Source organism: Salmo salar, chromosome ssa23, assembly GCF_905237065.1.
Source record: "Salmo salar chromosome ssa23, Ssal_v3.1, whole genome shotgun sequence".
In the NCBI taxonomy this organism is placed as follows: domain Eukaryota; kingdom Metazoa; phylum Chordata; class Actinopteri; order Salmoniformes; family Salmonidae; genus Salmo; species Salmo salar.
In genome coordinates this window covers 50,944,985-50,957,335 of record NC_059464.1, presented here as the reverse complement: position 1 = coordinate 50,957,335, position 12,351 = coordinate 50,944,985, and the positions used below count along the sequence as shown (strand labels likewise).

General features: G+C 43.7%; 2 protein-coding genes across 3 annotated transcripts in view; one reads left to right on the top strand and one right to left on the bottom strand.

Annotated features, from left to right (window-relative positions):
- Positions 1-1,560: 1,560 nt before the first annotated feature.
- Positions 1,561-6,501, top strand: LOC106584836 (immunoglobulin superfamily containing leucine-rich repeat protein 2). Its single transcript, XM_014170434.2, is given in 6 exon segments — positions 1,561-1,876; positions 2,882-3,131; positions 3,491-3,553; positions 3,556-3,678; positions 3,680-4,770; positions 4,772-6,501. Coding segments are annotated over 5 exon segments (2,160 nt in total). The 5' UTR covers positions 1,561-1,876; positions 2,882-2,894; the 3' UTR covers positions 5,418-6,501.
- A 4,446-nt stretch (positions 6,502-10,947) lies between these two features.
- Positions 10,948-12,351, bottom strand: part of LOC106584863 (signaling receptor and transporter of retinol STRA6) — a 66,453-nt gene continuing 65,049 nt past the window's right edge. For both annotated transcript variants that reach the window (XM_045706234.1, XM_045706235.1), the window contains exon 18: positions 10,948-11,712. In XM_045706234.1, the coding sequence (XP_045562190.1) occupies positions 11,462-11,712 (251 nt within the window). In that variant the 3' untranslated portion in view covers positions 10,948-11,461. The remainder of the gene's footprint in view (positions 11,713-12,351) is intronic.

Sequence of the window (12,351 nt, the reverse complement as noted above, 5' to 3'; positions counted from 1 at the left end):
TGTATTATATAGTACTACTGTGGGGAGTGTATTATATAGTACTACTGTGGGGAGTGTATTGTATAGTACTACTGGGTGGAGTGTATTTTATAGTATTCCTGTGGGGAGTGTATTTTATAGTACTACTGTGGGGAGTGTATTTTATAGTATTCCTGTGGGGAGTGTATTGTATAGTACTACTGTGAGGAGTGTATTTTATAGTATTCCTGTTGGGAGTGTTATTGTATAGTACTACTGTGGGGAGTGTATTTTATAGTACTACTGTGGGGAGTGTATTATATAGTACTACTGTGGGGAGTGTATTATATAGTACTACTGTGGGGAGTGTATTGTATAGTACTACTGGGTGGAGTGTATTTTATAGTACTACTGTGGTGAGTGTATTGTATAGTACTACTGTGAGGAGTGTATTTTATAGTATTCCTGTGGGGAGTGTATTTTACAGTACTACTGTGTGTGTATTGTATAGTATTACTGTGGGGAGTGTATTTTATAGTACTACTGTGGGGAGTGTATTTTATAGTATTCCTGTGGGGAGTGTATTTTATAGTACTACTGTGGTGAGTGTATTTTATAGTATTCCTGTGGGGAGTGTATTTTATAGTACTACTGTGGTGAGTGTATGGTGCAGTACTGTTGATAGACACTAGATGGGATATGGTGATCAGTTAGTTGTCTTGTCATGTCTTTGGAGGGAATCACGGAAGTGTTGACTTGTTCAATCTTTCTCCAGTTGTTTGCTGATGTTGTCCGGATAAATACAACACACAACATTGGAAAAAGATCGCATGGTAGGAAAAATATAAGATATATCTTATATACAATGACAAATATTGGATGTATACAAAAGTTTTCAGGAATCCAACACCTCTATTCAGGTAGATGATTTGATTTGATGTATATAAGAAATAAATCAGAACCAAAAATATAATGTTATTTGCTACCGAAGTGGAAACTGATTTTCTTTTGTCTTAGATGAGCAAGGTGCATTATGGGTGCACGGTGGGGATGGTCAAGAGGCCTATAGTTTTTTTATCGTCCTTTCCCCCCCCCATCCAACTTACTTTTTCAGTCACTTTTTCAGTCGATATCGATATATACATATTTTCCAATGAATGAATTAGCCCCAATGCCTTCCTTGTTATAGTTTTAATAATGTAGTATTATTATAGTATTATCCCTGTAGCCCTATATTTTCCATTGCTATTGAGGGACCTCACGTCTTCCTGTTCTGTCATTCGGTTTTTTTCTTGTTCCATTTATCTTTCATCCAAATAGGCCAAAGGCAAATACAGCTATTCGGGTATATTTAAATCCCAATCTGAATTCATAGTTCTGACAAAAAAAACTGGGCATCTTCTGCGGTATGGTCGTCTCTCTAGACCTCTTTACGGGAAAAAGCAACACTGACGAGAATGGGGTCAGAGATAAGTTTAGGTTGACATAACAATGAATTAAACATTCATATCTAAATTATTGATATTCTTTTTTTTGGGGGGGGGGTGCGAGGCGAACACGGCGCCCTTATGTCTCTTCATCCAGGACTGATGAAAGGATGGGAGAGGCTGTCTCTGCGCGTTCACAAACCCTCCCGTCGCTCCGTTACTGACCGCGGGAGCGCGCAGTGGACCGGATCGGTCCTCTCAAGTCACTCGCGAGAGGTGAAAAACAGCATCCTACACACACAGAGAGAGAAAACATGTTTTCTCCACCGCCTACCTTCACCGTTATCACCGTGGAGAAAAGTCCCAGTAAAGGATTTTACTATGGAAGACGTTAGTTGTTTTTCGACCACTAATCTGTGTTAAAAAGAGGATATAATCCAAAGTGCCCTGTTAGGAAAAAACTACAAGGATTGGGAATTAATATCGGACAGGTAAGGATCAAAAAGTAAACTGGAGATTATTGTTTATCTTACACATTATGACATACATATGATTGTATTTATGCTGTAATGTGTGGACTAGATAGATCATTATCAAATGTAAGCCTATAACGTAAATCCCATCCATTTGAGGTCTACAATTCCTGTTTGATAAAGTCTCATCAGGGAAAAACATAACAGTTTTCTATATTTTACCACAATTGTTGGATACTTTGTTCAGAATGAACTAAAATTAATTGGATTAAACTTCAGAGGTTGAAATGACATCGAAAATGTATTTTTGGCGGCATCAAGCAATCCCCGTCGCCCGACGCCGTTTCAGCACCACGGACAGCGAGGCATCTCTTGGTGCGCTCTGCGGTTTGCGCCAAAGCTCTCATTCGCTAACCTCGCTCGCTGGCACCGTTATGTGAAGTGTAAAAAAAAAAAAAAAACGAAATCCACCAAAAACCACTTTCTCATAGTAAAGTTTGAAGACGTGAAATTGTAGCTATACGAATTTATCTGAGTTTGATCGGAATTTGATCGCCCTAAACCTTTTAATAATAATGTCAAAGTAAGTTAAAAGGTTAAATCTGTTGAATCAATCACAGTAATCAACGTTGTATTGTAAACTTGTTCCATAGATGATTTTGTTGTTGTTGACTGTGTTTGTATTTTATCTGCAGGCTGCAGAATCACGAAGCCTCTCTGAGACAGCCTAGCCCTAGTTTACCCACATATTATGCATATTATGTATATTATATATATATATATGTGTCCCATATTCCCAGAGATATGTCTCTACTCTAGTGCTGTACTGCAACAGGATGTATTCATTATGCTAAGGATTAATTCCATGTCGAACATTATGGCTGCCATTTCTAGATCTGTTATAGATGAAGCAGAACAAATCATTGTCTGTGATAAAGCTACATTTCCTGAAGATAATCTGTGTGTGCGTGTACTACAACGAATAAATACATTTAATTTAACATCCCTTTGTCTTCTTCTCAGTTGTTGAAAGAAAATGGCGTCGTGGCGTCTGGTCAGTCTCCTGTCGGTGTGGACCGTTGTGTTGGGTCTGGCTCAGTGTTGCCCAGAACCCTGTAGCTGTCTGGATAAATACGCCCACCAGTTCGCTGACTGTGCCTACAAAGACCTGCTGCTGGTGCCCGTAGGCCTCCCATCTAACGTCACCACCCTCTCTCTCTCCGCCAACAAGATCAAACTCCTGAAGGCCAAGAGCTTTATTAACGTCACCCAGGTGTGTGTGTGTGTGTGTGTGTGTGTGTGTGTGTGTGTGTGTGTGTGTGTGTGTGTGTGTGTGTGTGTGTGTGTGTGTGTGTGTGTGTGTGTGTGTGTGTGTGTGTGTGTGTGTGTGTGTGTGTGTGTGTGTGTGTGTGTGTGTGTGTGTGTGTGTGTGTGTGTGTGTGTGTGTGTGTGTGTGTGTGTGTGTGTGTGTGTGTGGCTCGGTTGGTAGAGCATGGTTCATCCAATACCAAGGACCGTGGGTTCGATTCTCCCTGGGGCCACCCATTGTTAAAAACTGTCTGCTAAATATCATATATTATATTACTGGTGTAGTGAAAGACAGATTTTAATGAATAAAGTCTTCTTCTTCAGGTGACCTCCCTATGGCTGGCCCACAACGAGATTGTGACCATCGAGAGGGACACTCTGGCACCATGCTGATTCAGCTACGCAACCTGGACCTCAGCTACAATAAGATCATCAGCTTCCCCTGGGAGGACCTGACCAACCTCACCGCCCTTCAGCTGCTCAAGATGAACAACAACGAGATGATCAACCTTCCCTAAAGATGCCTTCTCCACTCTCAAAGATCTGAAGTCCCTGAGGATCAACAATAACAAGTTCACTACTATAGTTCAGGGGACCTTCAGCTCTCTGAGCTCCATGTCTCACCTTCAGATCTACAACAACCCTTTCACCTGCTCCTGCAGTCTGGAGTGGCTGAGAGACTGGATCACGGAGTCTAAAATCTCTGTCCCAGAGCAGGACTCTATTGTCTGCGAGGCCCCTGAGCATCTGCAAGGGGCCCTGGTGACCAAGATGCCCAAGCTGGACTGCAAGGCCCCGACGGTGTCCATCACCTACCAGCCCAACCTGGACAACACTGAGCTATACGAAGGGTTTATGGTGATCCTCAACTGTGAGACCAAGGGCAACCCCAAACCAGAGGTCAGCTGGGAGGTGGTGAATGCAGGGAACCAGAAGTTCACATTCAGTTTGCCCTCTGAGGTCAGCGAGAAGAGCGACTCGCCCATCAACGATAAAACTACCAACGGCCGGTTCCTGGTCTTCCAGAACGGCACTCTGGTCATCCCCCGTGTGAGCAAGAAGGAGGATGGGAACTACAGCTGCTCAGCTGTCAACGACCTCGGTAAAGCAGACAGCACAGCGAAGGTAGTAGTGGCGGGCACCAAGAAACTAGCCATTAACTCCATGCTGGACACCACAGCAGATAAGATCCTCCGTCCGTCCGGTGGAAACAAGCCGGGGCCTAAGATGACCAACAATATCATCGACTGGCCCAAGTCCGACTCTGAGAAGACCAAGAACGTTCCGACTGGGTCGTCTGTTAAATACAGTGATGGCTCAGTGAAGGCTGGCGGGGGCTCAGAGGAGCTACCGTTTACCAGTAAGTGTGGCATCAGCGATGGCACTCAGTACATCTCCAATCACGCATTCAACCTCAGTCTGGACCAGCTGAAGCAATACACCTTTGATTTCGGCGTCATCGCGTTGGAAGTATCCGAGACCGAAGCCAAAGTCCAGCTGAACCCTCTCCAGCTCCCCAACAGTAAGAACAACCTTCACCTCAGCCACAATGAGAACCTAGAAACCGTCAACAAAGAACCGTTCAGCCTCTATCAAGGCTCAACCAAAACCCCCTCTGGACATGCTCTATCTGTGTTTTAACACTGGTAACGGACACTCTGTGGTGCAGTGGTCCCGGATAGAGGAAGGGATCAACACCTATAAGTTCCAGGGCCTACAACCAGGCACAAACTACACCCTGTGTCTGACCTACGGAGGGCAGGACTGTCAGGTCCAGGTAGTCTTCACAACCAGGAAGAAGATTCCTTCTCTGTTAATCATAGTGATTGTTAGTACCTTCCTGTTGGCGCTGGCTACAATCCCTCTGCTGGGAGCCACCTGCTGTCATCTCTTATACAAGTACCAAGGAAAGACTTACAAACTGATCATGAAGGCGGCGCTGAAGAACCCAGATCAAATGGATAAACATATGGTCGGAGGCGATTTCGACCCCCGGGCGTCTTTTGTCGAGTTAGAAAAGAATTTCGACCCGAGTGAAATGGAAGACGGCGAGGACGGGGAGGACGGCGAGGACGGAGAGGACGGCGAGGACGGGGAAGAGGTGGAGGGGAGCATGGTTACCGAGTCCATCCCAGGTTCTACTTCTAAATTCGAGGTGTGATCTGAGTACAGCGATAGATTACCTTTGGGCGCCGAGGCGGTGAATATCTCTGAAGATGGAAACGGTAACTACAAAGAGCCGAGTCGCTGAACGGAGCTGTGTGATGCTACTGGGGGAGAGGAGGGAAGGGAGTAAAATAGTTACTATCAACTACATTTTTAAACCAAGTAACTCACCTATCATTATTTCACGTAAATATGATAGCCCTGATGAAGGTGGATTAGCTCATTTTACCTCAGAAAGTAAGCGATCAGTTATAACCCAAATAAGAGACTGGGAAAAATAAAAAGTTGTGCAGTAAAAGTAATGGTATTGTGTATATAAAACTTACAACATTCCTCTTACAGTAACAATACTGCAAGCACAGTTTTTCTACAGTTAAAAACAGACCTCTGCTAACTGCAACAACAACAAAAAAATACAAAAAAAAGCATAAGTCATTGAGATGTCCCCTTCATGCAGGGCGTAGGAAGTTGTACGCTTTCACGTCAGCGTCAGTTTCGGTAGGTTGCGGTGTTGTACAACCCAGACGCGGGCGTCAAACGCGTCCACCTCGTTGCGTAACACCAGACCCTTTATTTTTAATTGTTCTGTGAGATTATCAAAAAAAAAACGGAAGAAGAAAAAAAAATGACTTTATGTTGTGAAGGCACGTGCTGTGTCTGGGCTAAAACCCAGCTCACTATCAACTGGATGTTGTTTAATGTAATGTGGGGCTCTTCGAGATATGTGTGACTTTAAAAAACTAACGAAACAACAACAGGGGTGCTTGTTATCCTACTGTCTTTATATTCAACGATTCTAAACGTGTCCATCCATGGCATGTCACACACACACACGACGTATTTTCTTCATGTGTGGTTTTAAATTAGCGTAGACTATAGGACTTTAGATATTTTTTAAATGTCGATATGTGATGTAAAAACCCAGTAAAATTGAACGGTTCTCTCTTTTTTTTTTTATATTAAAGTATAGCTAAATGATCCGTCTACAGTATCATTAACTGAGGCGTCAAGGAGCGTCTCGTTGCTGTGAATGTCCTGTCATTTTATGCATAGTGAGTTTTTTGGTGAGCTATTACTGTTCGGACGATGTTGTACAAATATCCCCCGATCTTTCAAGATTTTTTTTATATGATTTTATGTACGTGAAATTAATAAAATATCCCAAAACATTTTTTTTCTAAATTCTCCTATTTCCTGTCATTGAGTCAGAAAACTGTTTTGAACTTCCTTTTAACTCGACGGGGTAAGGTTTGGTACTTGTGTGACTATACACTGCTGTGAATGAAACAATAAAATGCTGTTTATATAGGGACTGGGGCGTTGGCCGTGATTCCGCCTGTTAGCGGTCTATCCACCTGAAGCTTGTTTTGTATCACAGGGAGGTACGGAAACATTGTCTACGGGTGATATGTCTTACTGATATTACAGAGCTATAGCGTGAACAAATGCATTTGTTGGATACGCGTAAGCAAACGGTTTAAAATTGTGCGATGCTGGACTGCTTTATTTTCTCTTCAAATTGTAAAAGGAAAAAAAAAAAAAAAGTGATTGACACAAAAAGCCTTTTGAATTTATTTATGAACAGAATGATATACTTACCTTTTTGTGCATCAACATTATATAAGCGCTGCTTTTGACCAAACTCACTTGTCATTGCCGCATCACGGGAAATGGACCTGTCCTGCAGGCTGCAGGAGGACAACGTCCGAGCGATACACCTCCCTTTCTTCTCATGGTAGGCTATGGAGCTTACACAATCACACCAAGTATTCTTAGTACTATTCTTCATTAATTTATATCAGTTGTTTTCTTTCCCGATTACATACAATTACATTTATTCCGCATGATTGATTCGTTAAATAGCCTACATAGAAATGTTATAAAAGATTGGCTATGAACAGGTGCGTAATTGTTCACAAACATCAACCATATGGGGGTAAAAAAAAAACATCTTTCAAAACATCAGTATATATCGCTGATAATTTAGCTAAAATATATTTAATATCGAACGTTTCCTGAAAAGCAACATGACAAAGATATGCATTTCCTAACGAAACGAAATCATTTTTGGTTTTCGTTTTACTTGACACACATAAATCGACACGGAAATCTTTCGTCGTCTTTCGTTTTAATTTCATGTTAATCATACATAAATTAATTTATTTCATTCAAAAGCTACTTGAGTTACTGTCACTTTTGAAATGCAATAAGCAGATGATCCTGAAGAGATAAATATTGAAGTAACATTTTCACAACTATAAATTGAGAAAAATAACAATCCAAAAAAAAAACCTATATCAGCGGAATTATAGTAGAGATATTTTATAAGAGGTACAAGATGACCTTTCAGCAAAGAGTTCAAGCAAACAGTTTCATCTCTCTACGTTTTAAATCGCCATTTCATACATTTTCAACATAAAGGTATTATTTATTAGCCTGGAATCAGAATAGAAATGTACCGTTTTGGAACAATTCAATTTGGCTTCCAGCATACAATAGATATTTACACCAGTCAGTGTAACATTGAAAATTAACAGTTACTTTATAATCTTCCATTACAGAGCAGTCTGTATATTAATAAATAGTTACATTCTAACCACTTATACATGGTCAAACTAGCCTGGATTCCAAGATGATACGTTCTGTTTCCAGTGGTAAAATGGAGTGTATCAGTTAGGTTTCCAGGCTATGGTCAGACAGGAGTTCAGTGTCACACTACCTTTCCTGTGCCACTATGTAGCACTACCTTGGACCAGGGCTGATAAGTAGTGCACTATATAGGAACTAAGGTACCATTTAGGACACAAGCCCTTAGACAGGTAGAAGACAGACTTCCTGAGGCACTGAGCTAGAAGGTCTACGACGTTTAGATCTAATCCTTCCATTTTTCTAAACAAAATAATAAAAAAAAAAAAAAAAATTGATTGATTGATTCAATGGGGAAACTTGCATGAAAAACAGAGGCAAGGACACAAAACTCAAGTCAGAATACCTACGGGCCATAAGTAAACTTAACTTGAACGAATGTAGTCAGATCAATGCATAGACATCTACAGTCATAATCTGCCCAAGAGCCATCCATACAACAACAAAGGCCATTCCAATTCAGTCAATTCTGCTAGTAAAAATTTAATTCCAATTCCAATTTTCCCTCATTGAAAATCAATAAGGAAATGTATATTTTAAAAGGTGCAGTATTGAGCTCTCCCATTTCCTTGTTACTAAAAGTGACAAAACAAGCAGAGTAGAGAAGCGTTATACCATGTGACCAACTTGTTTACGGTATGTACTGACGTGCAACTGATGCACACACACACACACACTACACGCTAATGTTTTTAAATTTATATAAATTGTAAAATATTTTGTCTGTAATGTCTTTTTTTCGTTATGTCAGACCCCCAGTTAAACTAGCTGTCTCCATGGTGTCAGACCCCCAGTTAGACTAGCTGTCTCCATGGTGTCAGACCCCAGTTAGACTAGCTGTCTCCATGGTATCAGACCCCAGTAAGACTAGCTGTCTCCATGGTATCAGACCCCAGTAAGACTAGCTGTCTCCATGGTATCAGACCCCAGTTAGACTAGCTGTCTCCATGGTATCAGACCCCCAGTTAGACTAGCTGTCTCCATGGTATCAGACCCCAGTTAGACTAGCTGTCTCCATGGTATCAGACCCCAGTTAAACTAGCTGTCTCCATGGTATCAGACCCCCAGTTAGACTAGCTGTCTCCATGGTATCAGACCCCAGTTAGACTAGCTGTCTCCATGGTATCAGACCCCAGTTAAACTAGCTGTCTCCATGGTATCAGACCCCAGTTAGACTAGCTGTCTCCATGGTATCAGACCCCAGTTAAACTAGCTGTCTCCATGGTATCAGACCCCAGTTAGACTAGCTGTCTCCATGGTGTCAGACCCCAGTTAGACTAGCTGTCTCCATGGTATCAGACCCCAGTTAGACTAGCTGTCTCCATGGTATCAGACCCCAGTTAGACTAGCTGTCTCCATGGTGTCAGACCCCAGTTAGACTAGCTGTCTCCATGGTGTCAGACCCCAGTTAGACTAGCTGTCTCCATGGCGTCAGACCCCAGTTAGACTAGCTGTCTCCATGGCATCAGACCCCAGTTAGACTAGCTGTCTCCATGGTATCAGACCCCCAGTTAGACTAGCTGTCTCCATGGTGTCAGACCCCAGTTAGACTAGCTGTCTCCATGGCATCAGACCCCAGTTAGACTAGCTGTCTCCATGGTGTCAGACCCCAGTTAGACTAGCTGTCTCCATGGTGTCAGACCCCAGTTAGACTAGCTGTCTCCATGGTATCAGACCCCCAGTTAGACTAGCTGTCTCCATAGTGTCAGACCCCAGTTAGACTAGCTGTCTCCATGGTGTCAGACCCCCAGTTAGACTAGCTGTCTCCATGGTATCAGACCCCAGTTAGACTAGCTGTCTCCATGGCATCAGACCCCAGTTAGACTAGCTGTCTCCATGGTATCAGACCCCAGTTAGACTAGCTGTCTCCATGGTGTCAGACCCCAGTTAGACTAGCTGTCTCCATGGTATCAGACCCCAGTTAGACTAGCTGTCTCCATGGTGTCAGACCCCAGTTAGACTAGCTGTCTCCATGGCGTCAGACCCCAGTTAGACTAGCTGTCTCCATGGCGTCAGACCCCAGTTAGACTAGCTGTCTCCATGGTATCAGACCCCAGTTAGACTAGCTGTCTCCATGGTATCAGACCCCAGTTAGACTAGCTGTCTCCATGGTGTCAGACCCCAGTTAGACTAGCTGTCTCCATGGTGTCAGACCCCAGTTAGACTAGCTGTCTCCATGGCGTCAGACCCCAGTTAGACTAGCTGTCTCCATGGCGTCAGACCCCAGTTAGACTAGCTGTCTCCATGGCGTCAGACCCCAGTTAGACTAGCTGTCTCCATGGCGTCAGACCCCAGTTAGACTAGCTGTCTCCATGGCGTCAGACCCCAGTTAGACTAGCTGTCTCCATGGCGTCAGACCCCAGTTAGACTAGCTGTCTCCATGGCGTTAGACCCCAGTTAGACTAGCTGTCTCCATGGTATCAGACCCCAGTTAGACTAGCTGTCTCCATGGTATCAGACCCCAGTTAGACTAGCTGTCTCCACGGTATCAGACCCCAGTTAGACTAGCTGTCTCCATGGTATCAGACCCCAGTTAGACTAGCTGTCTCCATGGTATCAGACCCCAGTTAGACTAGCTGTCTCCATGGTATCAGACCCCAGTTAGACTAGCTGTCTCCATGGTATCAGACCCCAGTTAGACTAGCTGTCTCCATGGTATCAGACCTCAGTTAGACTAGCTGTCTCCATGGTATCAGACCCCAGTTAGACTAGCTGTCTCCATGGTATCAGACCCCAGTTAGACTAGCTGTCTCCATGGTATCAGACCCCAGTTAGACTAGCTGTCTCCATGGTATCAGACCCCAGTTAGACTAGCTGTCTCCATGGTATCAGACCCCAGTTAGACTAGCTGTCTCCATGGTATCAGACCCCAGTTAGACTAGCTGTCTCCATGGTATCAGACCTCAGTTAGACTAGCTGTCTCCATGGTATCAGACCCCAGTTAGACTAGCTGTCTCCATGGTATCAGACCCCAGTTAGACTAGCTGTCTCCATGGCATTAGACCCCAGTTAGACTAGCTGTCTCCATGGTATCAGACCACAGTTAGACTAGCTGTCTCCATGGTATCAGACCCCAGTTAGACTAGCTGTCTCCATGGTATCAGACCCCAGTTAGACTAGCTGTCTCCATGGTATCAGACCCCAGTTAGACTAACTGTCTCCGTCTGTGTCGGCTAATGGGGATCATAATAAATCTAAACCGTCTAAACCACTGTGAAATATCTTTAAAGAAGCAAAAAATCTTGTTTGAGGCTGGTGTACAAAACCGAAACTTAAGAACGGGAAGCGTAGAAATAGCACACAGAACAGACTGGCTTTCAATGTGAATGACAGATCTATGACTCACAATTCTATGGGAATTTGGTCAGGTCACCCCCCCCCCCCAAAAAAAAAAAAAAAAGTTACATAATGTGGCTTTAAATTTCAGTTTGCTTCCTGAATTGGAATGGAATTGACCCCCAAGCCTGAGAGACACCTTCAGTCTCAGTTAGTCACTGCCTCCGTTTCCTTCCCTGCCTCCGTGTTTCCTGCCTCCTTCTTGATCCCCTCCTTCGCAGCCCAGTTGGGTGTTCCGTTGAAGAAGCTCTCGCTCCTCTGAAGCTGGAAGTGCTTCCTTGAGCCCACCAGCGACGGGTTGTTGACCAGGGTGTAGAGGAGCTGCCAGTGGCCCCGTGCCCGCTTAGAGATGGATACTTTATGCTGCAGCTTCTTCTCCTGATTGACTAGCTGGATGCCTGGGGGAGAGAGACACACAGAGAGTATCTATATGGTTCACAGAATGAGTAGACAGACACAGAGTATCATTTTACATTTACATTTTTAGTCATTTAGCAGACGCTCTTATCCAGAGCGACTTACAGTAGTGAATGCATACATTCCATACATTTTTTTTTTTCCTCCTTTGCTGGTCCCCCATGGGAATTGAACCCACAACCCTGGCGTTGCAAACACCGTGCTCTACCAACTGAGCTAAAGGGAAGGCTAGTATCTATATGGTTCACAGAATGAGTAGACAGACACACAGAGATGTTCAGACCGACACACAGAGATGTTCAGACAGACACACAGAGATGTTCAGACAGACACACAGAGAGATGTTCAGACAGACACACAGAGATGTTCAGACCGACACACAGAGATGTTCAGACCGACACACAGAGATGTTCAGACCGACACACAGAGATGTTCAGACCGACACACAGAGATGTTCAGACCGACACACAGAGATGTTCAGACCGACACACAGAGATGTTCAGACCGACACACAGAGAGATGTTCAGACCGACACACAGAGAGATGTTCAGACCGACACACAGAGAGATGTTCAGACCGACACACAGAGAGATGTTCAGACAGACACAGAGAGATGTTCA